General features: G+C 35.7%; 1 protein-coding gene across 1 annotated transcript in view; it reads left to right on the forward strand.

Moving 5' to 3' along the window:
* ROBO2 (roundabout guidance receptor 2) overlaps window positions 1-14764 on the forward strand; it is a 665634-nt gene that overhangs the window by 488617 nt on the left and 162253 nt on the right. Inside the window, exon 5 of the mRNA XM_069578659.1 lies at window positions 5684-5822. Coding sequence (XP_069434760.1) covers window positions 5684-5822 — 139 coding nt within the window. The remainder of the gene's footprint in view (window positions 1-5683; window positions 5823-14764) is intronic.

Genomic DNA, 14764 nt, shown 5'->3' on the forward strand with positions numbered 1-14764 from the left:
CCTTCTTCTGGGTTGTTCTTTGTGGTAATGGGCACAATAAAGGACAGAAACAGTATGGACCTAACAGAAGCAGAAGATATTAAGAAAAGGTGGCAGGAATACATAGAATAACTATACCAAACAATATCTTAATGACCTAGATAACCACAGTGGTGTGATCACTCACCTAGAGCCAGACATCCTGGAGGCTGAAGTTAGGTGGGCCTTAGGAAGCATCACTACAGACAAAACTAGTGGAGGTGATAGAATTCCAGCTGAGCTATTTCAAGTCCTAAAAGGCAGTGCTGTTTAAGTGCTCACTCGATATACCAGCAAATTTGGAAATGACAGCAGTGGCCACAGGACTGGAAAAGGTCAGTTTTCATCCCAATCCCAAAGAAAGACTATACCAAAGAATGTTTAAGCTACTGAACAATTGCATTCATCTCACATGCTAGCAAAGTAATGCTCAAAATTCTCCAAGCCAGGTCTCAACAGTATGTGAACCAAGAACTTCCAGATGTTTTAGCTGGATTTAGAAAAGACAGAGGAACCAGAGATCAAATTGCCAACATCTGTTGGATCCTGGAAAAAGCAAGAGAGTCCCAGAAAACATCTACCTCTGCCTTATTGACTAAGCCAAAGCCTTTGACTGTGTGGATCACAACAAACTCTGGAAAACTCTTAAAGACATGGTAATACCAGGTCACCTTACCTGCCTCCTGAGAAATCTGTATGCAGGTCAAGAAGCAATAGTTAGAACTGGACATGGAACAACAGACTGGTTCCAAACAGGGAAAGGAGTATGTCAAGGCTGTGTATTGTCATCCTGCTTATTTAACTTTTGTGCAGAATATGTCATGCAAAATGCTGGGCTGGATGAAGTACAAGCTGGAATCAAGATTGCCAGGAAAAATATCAACTCAGATATGCAGATGACACCATCCTTATGCCAGAAAGTAAAGAGGAACTAAAGAGCCTCCTGATGAAAGTGAAAGAATAGAGTGAAAAATTTGGCTTAAAACTCAGCATTCAGAAAACTAAGATCATGACATCTGGTCACATGACCCCATGGAAAATAAATGGGGAGACTATGGAAACAGCAACAGACTTTATCTTTTGGGCTCCAAAATCACTGCAGAAGGTGACTGCCAGCATGAAATTAAAAGACACTTGCTTCTTGGAAGAAAAGCTCTGACAAACCTAGTGTTAAAAAGCAGAGACATTACTTTTCTGACAAAGGTCCATATAGTCAAAGCTATTGTTTTTCCAGTAGTCATGTATGGATGTGAGAGTTGGACTATAAAGAAAGTTGAGTGCCGAAGAATTGATGCTTTTGAACTGCGGTGTTGGAGAAGACTCTTGAGAGTTCCTTTGACAGCAAGGAGATCCAACCAGTCCATCCTAAAGGAAATCAGTCCTGAATATTCATTGGACGGACTGATGCTGAAGCTGCAGCTCCAATACACTGGCCACCTGATGTGAAGAACTGACTCATTAGAAAAGACCCCGATGCTGAGAAAGATTGTAGGCCAGAGAACGGGACGACAGAGGATGAGAGGGTTGGATGGCATCACCGAGTAAATGGACACGAGTTTGAACAAGCTCCAGGAGTTGGTGATGGACGGGGAAACCTGGCGTGCTGCAGTCCATGGGGTCGCAAAGAGTCGGACACGACTGAGTGACTGAACTGATTGCTGATTCTTTGCATTGCCTTTTTTTCTTTAATGAATTGAATTGCATTTTCCACTACAAACAGTGGTAGACTTCCAAAAATTCTATGCCAAATGCTGTTCTGTGGTTATGCAGCTGCTAGGCAACTAAACTCTACTTGAGGGCAGAAAAGAATTAAGTTCATTCCAGAGTTCGCCACCCCTTCTGAGTTCATCAGAACATCAGCAGGAAATCCGGTATCTTTCTTCCTTCTTGAAATTATAAACCATGTACTTCCATGTATCTCCATACAAAACAGTGGGACTTAACAAGTATGGGTAACCAAAAAAGTCCTCAAGGACCTTGATGTTATACCCTGAACAAAGAGACAAGTTTATTTTTGTGACAAGTCTAATGTAAAGTTTGTTGTTTGAATTAATTATACACACATGTTGCAATTTCAAGACTGGTAGCATGTTAATGGAAGCATGCAAAAACTTTGCTGAAAATATCCATGTGTATTTTAATGGAACTAATCTATATACTCTAATGAAATTTATTTTGTAGTCAGCATCATGCCATGAAAATTTTCCATGTTAGAGAGGTAGATAAATAGATAGCATTAATATCTCAATGTATGAATTTGCCACAGTTTATACTAAAACCCCAAAATTTGCAATACTGCCAGCATTGCTGCCATGACTTTTTGTGGTTCTTATCTTTTGTCACAGTTAATCTATGATCAAAATTACTCTTCTGTATTATTTGTATTGTGGAATATCTGCAAGTATTGAGTATTTTGGTTCTTTTCCAAAACTCACACTTTCCTTCTTTTCCTTTTTGATCACTAAAGTCAGTGTGTTCTTTTTGTTCCCAATTGTAATAGCCATGGCTTTAGTATATTACTTTAAGAAAGTAATTTTTGCATTTAGTTTCTGATAAAATGTCTTCAGCATGCATGAGAAGTTTCTTATGATTCCTTCTTTATTTAGAAGCTTTAATCCAACAGGTTGTCTATGTCTATAGGTTGAGCATATTTATTTTTTCTTCTCTATAAATAGTAATATGCTTACCATATTAATTAAGAATATATTTGTGTTCAAGCAACAGAAGGCTAACAATGGGTTAAGTGTTGAGAGGTCCATTTTTTCCTCATCTTTCACATCTTTCTTCACATCCCACCATCTCTGAGATAAAAAGATCTAAACATTCACATATCCATATCTTACTTGCCATTTTGTTCCATTGTGCTGAATGGGTATTTGAGAATCTTCCTAAACTTCTCCTTCCACATCTGATTGATCACCCCTTTCTTGTATCTCTTCATTCGATGTCCTTTCCACATCCCTTGAACCACTGTGTCAGTTCTAAACTGAAATAATTTATTACAATAAATATTTTGACCTTCACTGTTTTGTATTCTCTTCTAATTCATCTCCCACAAATCTGCCAACATGATCCTTTTCATATGGTTATTAGAAATGATGCTTCCTTACTTGAAATGTTTCAGCATCTCTCTATTGCCTTAAGTGAAGAACTCATATTCTTTGACATGGCATACAAGACTTGTCACAGTCTTGCCATTTACCAACTAAGTAACTTCATCTCTCTCCACTGTTCTGGTGAAACCAAGCTGCTGACTCTTCACCAGCTATCACACTCAAAGTCTGTCATAGGGGAAGTTGCATTAACACACACTGAATGAAGGGGTGAATGAAGGAAAGACTTCTCTTAGTTTGCTCATCCATATGCCAAGTTTTAGGACAATCCCCCCTTTAAAATCGGAGGGAGCCAGAAGGAAATTGATGATTTCTCAATCATTAGTGATATCTACAGTAGCCTGGCTCTCCTTTAATATTGAGTTATTACAGCTTTTGAATGAACTGACTGAATATCCCTAAGTGATAGTGAAAAAAAAAAATCCTACTCTCTATGCCAACTCTTTTTTTTTCTATTAATATCCCACTTTCACAAGAAGATACTGATCCTATTGCCTATTATATACTGCCCAAAACAATAGCTATTGTTTTTAACAATATTGTGTTAACAATATTGTTTTTAATGTTCTTAATAACAATATTACCTGTGCCAGAACTAAAATACTTGACTGGTACACGTAGTGGTCAGTCGTCTGAGGATAACACTAAGTAATTCTACCCAACTTGCAGATTTCTTCTGTTGTCAGCAGGGCACACTTACAGCTAATTGATTCTGACCACCTAAAATCTTTGGAAGCAAACTTTCCCACAAGTGTTTTGGATTATTTCTAAATCCTGCATTTAAAAGCTCTACATGATAAAGTCCCATGAGCCTTGTTTTATGTCTTGGGATTTTGGGACCCCAGGGTACAAATACGTGAGTGTGTGCAGGTCTGTGTTTAAAGAAATTGATCACTACTGTCTACTTCACTGTGGTGAGATAAAGTTATCTTCCTTTTGAATACCAATGATGGTTGACTTTATTGCAATAAAATATCCTTTTGTAGTTTACACATTTGTTTTATAAATAGGGGTCTAAACTTAGTCAATAAAATCATATACATCCAGTCTATACTCAACATATGTTATTTGATGTGTTGTATTTTTTTTTAAGATTTCTCGCTGAATATGTTTCAATGTTTGTGCCACTGTATTCACGTTTTTAAATTGGGTTTGAAACTAAAGTTCTAGGAGACTAAATATGGCCATATGGTCAGATAAATTGTGTCCACTCCCTATGGATTTCATTTTTCTTTTACTTGACCTCTTTTTCTACTTCAATAAGTAGCAGTACTGTACTTGCCTATGATTGAAAGACCTGGGCCAATAAAAAATTAAATGGTAATTTTCTCTGTATCAGATTATTATAAAAAAAACAAAGGAAACTAAACAAAACCACTGATGTATTTATAGATATATAAATCTACATTTTGTTTTATATTTCTCTTCAGTAGTGATATTCTTACAGATAGGGATTTATTTTTTTCCATGCTTTATTTAGATGAGTGCTAGAATCCAAATTAACAGTGCTAGGTACAGATAAACAGCAAAAGAATAAAGAACAGAAACACTAAAACAATATTAGAGAAATAGCAAGCATGTATTATATTTTCAAAAATGGACAAATAGCTGGAGCCTGTAGGAGGAAAATTAGAAGTAGCCTTAGAAAATTATGTATGACAGTAAGTAGTTTACAGTAATTACTAATGATATTGGTTTTTTATTTAGGAAAAATTAGTTTGACAGATTTTTTTTCAGACATACAAAAAAAAAAAACAAGTAGACAGTTTTCCACATATGAAGTGAAAACATTCATAGAACTGTTAAGTGTTGTAAGTAAGTGTGAAGTTGCTTAGTCTTGTCCAACTCTGAGATCCCATGGACTCTAGCCTACCAGGCTCCTCTAACCATGGGATTCTTCAGGCAAGAGTACTGGAGTGGGTTGCCGTTTCCTTATCCAGGGGATCTTCCCGACCCAGGAATTGAACCTGGGTCTCCTGCATTGCAGGCAGATGCTTTACCCTCTGAGCCACCAGGGAAGCCCATGGAAGTATTAGGTCCTTATCAAATGGATAACCTTAGTAAAAATATGCTTACGTTGAGAACACAACTCTTTTGTTTTCTCTAGCATTGTTGATGGAATATTAATATTTGTTTCCTTTTTAATATTTGCACTGGTTTCAACTTTCAGTTTTCCCACTCTGAGCCATTGTAATAGATGAAAATAATCTTTTTCATCTCTTTTTTTATTTTTTTTCTGTGGGATTCAGCATTCAGATTTTTATGACAAGACCCACATGATTTAGCTCAGAAATTCACAGAAGAATCAATTTTATTTTCTAGCCGATAGTATGGATTTATATACAAACCGTAGCTATTTATGTGTTTCAGAATATTTCATTTTATACAGTCATGTTAATAGGTTCCATGAAGCCTTATCAAGACAGTTGAGCTATAAAATTAGATACTTATGTGCCAAAAATAAACCACATGTTTTTTATGCTTTTTTTTCATAATGCACTTAAAATATGGACAACATTCATTTCATTTTACTTTTTTTTTTCTTCCCTAAGAACGACCCACATTTCTCAGGAGGCCAATTAACCAAGTGGTGCTGGAGGAAGAAGCTGTAGAGTTCCGTTGTCAGGTCCAGGGAGATCCTCAGCCAACTGTGCGGTGGAGAAAGGATGATGCAGACTTGCCGAGAGGAAGGTAAGAATGTCGTATGTATGGAAAATTGTTAGGTGACCATTGGATAATTAGACAAGAAAAAGACAGCATTAGTTGTACCACCAAACACCCATATTTAGGTGTATTATTTTCACACATGACTTTTACATTTGCAAGCCAAGTATCTGCTATTTTCTATACTGAAGTCGTCTAGGCTTTTGATGTTACTCTTTCATTGAATTTTCACAAGAATACCTGACCCTTCACTCCGTCTGTTATCCCTGACTATCAAGGATTCCTGAAGAACTCTCTCTCTCTCTCTCTCTCATGGCCCTATCCAGGTCTTCCATTATATTCCTGCTGAATTCTTAACGACCCACCCACCCCAACTATATCTTTCAACTACTGCTCTGTTGCCGAAGCTACGGAAAGCTGCTGGGTATAGTGGATTGTAGGGTCAGCAATAAAACAGAGATCTCATTCAATACTAGAATGAAAAGGCATATCACTATCCACAGAGGGAATTTTCATTTAAGGACTGCCTGTCACTTTCTCATTTGTCATCTCTTCATGGAGAACTCTTCCAACTCTTTTCTGTTCTTTTTATCGCAAAACCCAGTCTCTCATCTCTCGATGATAAGCCCAGAAATGTTTGTAATCTTTTCTGAAAATAAATATAAAACATTTTTGTAGTCTAAATTCTCCCAGGACCTTGCCTTTTATGATCAAATAAATCAGCCAAGTTTTTTTATTCTTACGTAACAAGTGAGTTTAGCTATGAATTTGTTTGGCCTTCCTCCTAGTCCTGTCTTCTGAAACTACAGGCATCGCACCTACTACAATCATGATCTGCAAAACATTTCATATCCTGCTTTTTTGCTAATTTTCTTTCCTAAAAAAGAAATTAGGTTTCATTCAACTATCTGAGTATAAACATACTTTCAGAGAAAAGAAATTGCCTTTTTTTGTGCTTTCACTGGCACTGCTATTGATTCTTTCCTGAGTGTATACATTCATTTCAAAATCTCAATTTTATATATCCCTAGGTCTATGACATTATAGTTTCTAAAATCACATCATCAACGGCACTGACTTGAAATGGACCAAACATTTTAAATAGTAAGAGGTTCCTTTGCAATCTACTATAGGAGTGAGACAAGTGAAAATTTTAATTTGCTTAGCTTTCAGCGTAAATAGTAGAGAAATAGACTCTATGTTTCATTTTTCATTTTGCTGTCACATATCTTCCTGACATCAGGCCTTCCCTGGCGGCTCAGGTGATAAAGAATCTGCCTGCAATGTGGGAGACCTGGGTTTGATCCCTGGGTTGGGAAGATCCGCTGGAGGAGGGCGTGGCAACCCACTCCAGTATTCTTGCCTGGAGAATCTCATGGACAGAGGAGCCTGGTGGGCTACAGTCCATGGGATTGGACACGACTGAGCAGCTAAGCAGAGCACAGTCAGATATCTAGTTTTAAAGGAATGCTGCTAGGAGAGGTTTGTTGCACGTGAAGCTCCTCAGACTTTCCCAGTGGAAAAGCTTGTTGAAAAGCAAGTAGAGGTGATTGATGAATTTGAGTTGCTGGAGTCCATTTTCTACAGATACTCCAACTTTCCACAAATTTGACAGTACTTTGTGTATAATTTTAAAATGTTGATGTAAGACTAAGAGATTAATAATATTGTAAAATGAGCATAAACAAAGATTAATTTTCAATTACTAGAAATAAACAGTTTGTCCATACAAAATCTCTCATTTAGGGATAATTTTGGATTCACAGAGAAAATTCAAAGAAATAGTTCAGAAAATCCCCTTATTGTTATCTTACACAACTGTGAAAGGTGTATAACTCATGATAGACAAATGCAGATACATGATAATGAAAGTTTATACATTATTTTGATTTCACCAGCCTTCCTTTTCCTCCAGGATCCTATCTGGGGTACTTTAGTTGGATGTTACAGGATATTGCCCTGAGTTGTCGTGTTTTCCCAGTCTCCTCTGTTCAATGACAGGCTCTCGGTCTCTTCTCATTTTATGACCTTAAGCTGTTCTGGCCAGGTATCCTAAGAATGTTTCCAAACCTGGATGTGTCAAGTGTTTTCTCATAATTAGACTGGCTTTCTGGGACTTTAGGAAGAAAGCTACAAAGAGTGCTACTTTTGTCACATGATTACCAAAGTTTACATATTTACCTCCGTGGTGATCTTGATATTTTTAATCATTAAATAAGATCCTATGGACAAAAGTTGAAAAAATAGAGTTGTAAGAGTGTATTACATTTTAATAGGTCTATATATTTGAATTCAGTGAAAATATAGCTTAAGCCTCATTTGATTTGTTCCCAGATTGCTCTAGGTGTTAGGTCATAAACCTGACAACTGTATTTGCCACAATATTCTCCAAATCTTGCCCTATTCATTTGTTTCAGAGCTCAAAATGATACATGTTAATCAAATAACAGCATTAAAGCTGCATTTTATGAACATCTGATATAAAAACCTCTAAAGGCAAAGTTGAAATTTTTGAAATCATACCTCTACTAACTTCCCTTGAAACAATTTGTAGGTTTGTCCTCTATATTCTTCTATTACTGGCATGAGATGACTACAGTGCTTTGTGTGACCAGCTAAATATTTTTAAAGTATTAGGCAAATGGAAATGCTGTGTAAGCTTTAAAATTGTATGTTAGAAAGGCTTAAAGCAAGGATCAGTGCAATGTCGAAATTGAGGTCAGTGTTTTTATCATGATAGAAGCCATGTAATTTTTCTTGAAATCTCAATCTTTAAATGGTATTTCAAAGAAGCTTATTCATTCTTAGCTTTGTATGCATTAGCATAAGCTTCACTTTTGCATAATGAGGGGGAAGGAGACCTCTTTACTTGGTGAGGAATAACAGTAATGACTTTTAACCACCCATAGCCTAAATCAACAACATTGATTCTATTACATTATTTAGGTCTCAGACTAGGGAGATGGCCATTGTTCTTGTGTAAGCAATTGTGTGGAGTGGTGTGGAAGATGACATTTCTTTGGCTTAACATTTAATATAATTTGAATGAGGTTTATGTAGTAGTTCATGCTTAAAACATTTATAGTAAAGCTTTGTAGGGCAGCTGCATAGCCTGTAATTACTATGTAAGTAATATGTGACTATTTTTCTTTTGGAGACAAGGAAAGCTTTTCAGTTCAAGTTTAAATTTATGAAATGCTATAATAGCTATTTTAACTTTCAACACAGACAGAGATATCTGTACCAACCTTTCAGTAACCAGAGATGAATTAACAGAGTATTTTTTTTCTTTGCTGTGAAAATATTTTAAAGTGGTACCCGTGTACCTCTTTCTTTGATTTAGCCCTAAATTTCTGACCTTTCTCAGTAACTATCATTAATGAAATTACAGTTTACCATTGGTGAGTTATACTAAAGACAATTTTTGCTTTAATATTTCAGTGAGGTTGGTTAATAGTAATCCCCATGTATAATAATAACATGATACCCAACCAGGGAAAAGTTATTTATCTGGACATTTTCCATATGACAAAGAGACAATTGGAAGGACCCTTCATTTTATGTAAGTGAAAAGTGTGAAAGCGTTTGTTGCTCAGTCATGTTTGATTCTTTGGGACCCCATGGACTATAGCCCACCAGCCTCCTCTATCAATGGAATTCTCCAGGTAAAAATACTGGAGTGGGTAGCCATTCCCTTCTCCAGGGATTCTTCCCAACTGAAGGATCAAACCCAGCTTTCCTGCATTGCAGGAGGATTCTTTACTGTCTGAGCCACCAGGGAAGCCCTCATTTTATATAAGCTCCTGTTAAAATGTTAATTGCTTGTGTTATCCCTGTTCTCAATGTACAGTGAGGGCAAACAAACCAAAACATGGGAGTTAGGACCAGAGAAAGTTTTTCTTGAGGGCCTTGCAAGGCTCATGCCTTAAAAAGCCTAGACCTCCTGCAGGGGTTTCTGCAAAGCACTTTAAAAATCCAGGTGAAGAAGGGTAGTTAGAATCTTCCATTTGGTGGCAGTTTTAGCATCCATAAAACAACTCATAAAATGTGCATTACTTGGTACTTACCCTGATACTTCAGAGAGGAACTAAAGCATAGGATATGGAAGATGATATCCCTGGAAAGCACCACAGGGTCCTCTTCAGCCACACTTGTAGAAACATCCTAAGATGCTACTGTTTTCACAGTTGAAAGTTTCAGGAAGAAAAAGGAGGTCATTGCTTTTTTGTGTGATTGTGCTTAGTATCAATATCTTTTTCTCCAGAGACTCTCAATATATATGTGCTTAACTAAGCTGACACCAGCCCATCTATTAGGCACACTACTGTGAAAATAAAGTGGGTAGGGAGAACAGAAAGAGGAAATAAAGGGAAAGATGTTCTGTAGTTCATAATGAGTATGTGTTTTAAAAGCACAGTTTTTTTTCCAAAGTGTAACTTAGATTGTAGAAGAAATACTTTAAGTTTTACCTATATTGTTAAGTTCCTATTGTATTTATAATGCCCACTGATAGTCTGTAAAAGGCAAGTCACTTTAAAGCAAAGTAAGTATACAATTATTTTTTTTTTAATTTTATGTTAATCAAACTGAGTGATGTAGGAAAGTATTCACATACTGAAACATTAATGAAAGTTAAAACCGAAGTAGTCCTAGTGTCTTTCTTGGGTGCTACGTCTTTTTCTTCCAGGCAAACCTGGAGCTTTTTGCTAGTGCTCTTGGTGATCAGATTCCTTCAATACATCTTTTCACAATGTTTCTTGTGATAGAAATTACCCATGTTGGGGAATGTTCCATTTTCTGTCATGGTCCATCATAGCAATAGTGTATGTTTTATAATGTAAAAAATATACATATGCTGAAGCTTTATGAGAAATAGCATGTATTAATATAAAAGAAACATAATGCGATATATTCACAACCAAAGACATAACAATAAAATTGATATATACCAAGAGTTTAATATTTGTGAAGAGAATAAAAATGCCTCTTCATTGCATTTGGGTAAGACGTAGTTTGATTAAGTAACTAAGTTTTCTTATCTAGGCTTGTCATTAGAGCTTGTATTTCAGATAATTATTAAGCAAGTTTTAAAGAATGGTAAACAGGATATTTAACATCTTGCATCAGTCATATATCAGTATATCACCACTAGTTAGTTCCAAGATATTTTAATTCATTTTTATTTATTTTCAACACTAACTCTAGAGTGACACTAACTTCCTCAATAAGGATCTAGAGAAGAGAAAGGAATGTTCATAGTATCAGTTATTTTTGTCACATTAAAAAAAAAGTCATTTACTTTCTTATATATGCCTAAGAATTCTAAATGCAGTTGATGGCTTGCCTATAGTGGTTATAATTCATGAATATTTCATAAAAATAGAAAAGGGACTAAAGGAAAAGTGTTTCAAGATACATAATGCAAAATTCTATCAGTTTTCCTGGACCCACTGACAAATTCCTTTCTCTAAAGTGCAAGTCTATTTTAAGAGAGACTTTGAGTTCTTAGTTCCATGAAATGTGAGATTCACATAAATACATAATTCCTTAAGAAAAGGAACTGTATAGAATCACTTATAATTCCCCTTTTGTGGCATTTTTACAGTCAGTGGCTCTTTTTTGCTTGGCCCTGGAAAATGTTCTTATATTAATTGTTTGGAACTCCATTGTTTAGAGCATGTGCTTCTGGGATGCAGAGATGCTGAACAGGTGCTAAGCTACCCTGCTGAGGAGATCAGCCTTCTTCACATACAGGGTGTGTTTCAAGGACATGTGGTAATTTGGGCTAATGATAAATAACCATGCTGATTAGGCTGGCTGGTCAAGATTGGTCAATTAAAGTAGTTTTCAAAAAGAAAAAGGACAAAAAAAAACTGAAAGCAAGAGAAAAGCAATGTTAATAAATATTGTTCGTAGCTTTTGTTAAAAAAAAAAAAAGACTAATCCCTAAGATTCAGAAATACAAGGAAAAGTGTAAATGAGAATTCTATGATTTTTCAGCTATACAGATGTCTTTGCCATTTCTGCTTGGAAAAAAAAAAAAGAAGAATTAGAACTGTCTGGACCATTATTGTGGGATCTTTTAATACAGCTACCAGTAACATAAAGAATATTTAGGTCATTGTCAGGGATGTTGGATTTTAGCCGTGCTCTGACACTGTTTGATCATTTGTCCCTTCAGTTATACTCGCATGTTCTGGAAATGATGTTCAACAGATTTCTCTACCACTAACTAGGAGTGTGACCTTGAAGAAGCTATTTAAACTCTCTGTGTTTTATATCCTAGAGATATAGATGAGCAATGTAATGGGACTAATGATTGACCTATGCTTTGACTCATCTCTACAGGGTGAATAATTATGCTATCCATTCTACCTCAAAGGGTTATTAAAATGATATAACTAATTCAGAGTACTGGAAACATTGTTCAGTGGGTTCATGTAACAGGTATCTCCGTTTTATAAATCCAACTGATTAATGGTGTTTATTAGTTATGCAGATAACTACAAAGAAAAGATAGTTAATTAAAAAAATAATACATAAAATGATTTCATAGAATAATTACACATTCTCCACTCTCTCACTGATTGATTTCCATAGAAACACATAAAACATTATTGATTTAAGATATATCACATTTGCTTTTGAATTGTATAGATTTATTTATAACTTTCACCATCCAGTTTGCCAAGCTTACAAGCTGCCACCCTTTCTCTGCCTCTGGGAGACTATATGTGGTTCAGATATTATATTCTAGCCCCAGTGCAATTAGACATCTGATGCAAGTTTCTCGCATTACCTGTTACCATTTGTCTGCTGATAATAAGGAAACTACCATTGTTTACAATCTTTGCAAGAAGATTATGTAATGATAAAAGCAAGACTTACTATTTGCCATACATTCTTCTAAATGACTTTTGTATATATTAATTTCATTATTTTAAACCATATTGTCCCCGCATAATAATACTCCCATTTGAGGAATGTGGCATAAGAAGTTAAAGTTGTTTCCAAAGACACACATTAATATGTGGGTGTCTTGACTTGACAGCACTTGACTTAGAATCTATCCAACATGAAACCTGTATTTTAAACTAATGAACTCTAATTATGTGATTATGAATAGTTTATGAAATTCTGCTGCTTACAAATTTTACGTTCTAGATACAATCTTGGGTAATTGGTTAGAATCACTGTATTATGAATGACTTTATAGGAATGCTATATAGCATTACTGTTGAGAGTAGCTTTTAGATCAGTTTCATAACCCACATATAAAATGTCCTGGTGCTTTGAATATCTAAACTTAGACCAAGTCAAGGTTTCCTCCTTGGAAGCTGAAAATACAGATTTTATTTATAAATAGAATTAATTCGCAATTTTCAAAGGGATGCGAACATGGTACCTCTTTCTGTGTTTTCATCAAATAGGTGCTAATATTTGCTGTTAACACAAAACTAATTGCCACCTAGGGTGGGGAGTGCAAGTTGTCTCATCCTGTGACCACAGTGGCCCATCTGTTGTGAATTTCTGCTCAAGGACAATGCAGGAACTGGCATGCAATTTGGGTTCTGGCCAGTGGTCAGCTAACAAGCTGGGGCATACTTGGAAGAAGAAATGCCTTGAAGTCAGAGATGCTCTGCTGTCCATTAACTGGCAGCTCCTGTGATGTGTGAGGGCAGACACAAGACTGGGTGCCAGTTTGCAGGGCAAAGGATCTGCCTGAGTGCCACCTGTCATTGGCATGTGAGTGCTATCCCACCAGGAGCCACAGCAGGTGCGCTGCTTCCATCAAAGTGTGGCATGTTAGAGCATTCAGCTAGGCTGAGGTCGGGGCCTTAGCCCAAACAGGAGGATAAGCCAGAGGCTTACCAGGAGGTAGTCATCACATCACACCGTATCCCAAGGGTAAGTATATTGGACACATCATTAGAGACACTCTTTCTCATCATACCTGGGCTGTTACTTTAATAAAATGTAAAAAAAAAAAAAAAAAAGAGTTCTATAATTGACTTTATCAATACAGATCCTTGCCTTTAGAAGACAATTTGTGGTTAGAATTACTTAGATGCGTTAATCACTCCATGGGCTTTTCAAATTAAGATATATTCTGGTTGTTTTTTGCTGCCATTGTTGTTATTAGGAAACTGAATTGTAATGTGGAGCTGTAAGGTAAACTAGAATTTAGGAGATTAACATTCTTACCTTAACTCTGTCATAATTCATCAAGTTATTTTAAGCAATGTATATTATGTGTATGAGTACCACAGCCCACATTTGCAAAATGTGTAGGTTGCCCTGGATGACTTCTGCAGAACTCTTATGTTCTGAAATGGTCTGACTCCATGAATAGCAACAATGCAAAACAATTTGGACAGTATGCTAATACTTTTATGTAGGAAAAATTCCCTAAGATTTGAAATGAATGAGCCTAAAAAATATTAAAATCAATTTTATACCCATTATCAATGATGCCTACTTTTTATGTTTTACATGTATCTTCTCAGATTTCTTTTGTAAATGGACTTTTTTTTAATCCAAAATAGTTTTTGACCTGCCTGAATTCTTATCTAAATAGTCTATTTAAAAACTTTATTTAAAGAGGTTATTAGACTTTCTTTAAAAAGCCTAGAAATTTTGCTGTTCTTATGAGCATAACTGTCACAATTGCAGAGGGTATTATAATATCTTAAAACTCATTTCATTTAAAAGAGTTTAAAAGACTTGTTTTTAATTGTATTTTCTTTTCTCATAAATATAATGATAATAAATTATATTTACTTAGTGTGTATTTTATATCAGGCCTACTTTAGGCATTTTACATTAATACACTTACCTTCAGGACATCATATAAATATTGTTATTCTCCCAATATTGCAAATGAGAAAAATGAGGCCTAATGAAGATCAAGGATTTCTGGCTCTAAAATCTATACTCTTGACCACTACTTTGGGGTACTGGATGGGAAC

The sequence above is a fragment of the Ovis canadensis genome, chromosome 1, assembly GCF_042477335.2.
Source record: "Ovis canadensis isolate MfBH-ARS-UI-01 breed Bighorn chromosome 1, ARS-UI_OviCan_v2, whole genome shotgun sequence".
NCBI lineage: Eukaryota > Metazoa > Chordata > Mammalia > Artiodactyla > Bovidae > Ovis > Ovis canadensis.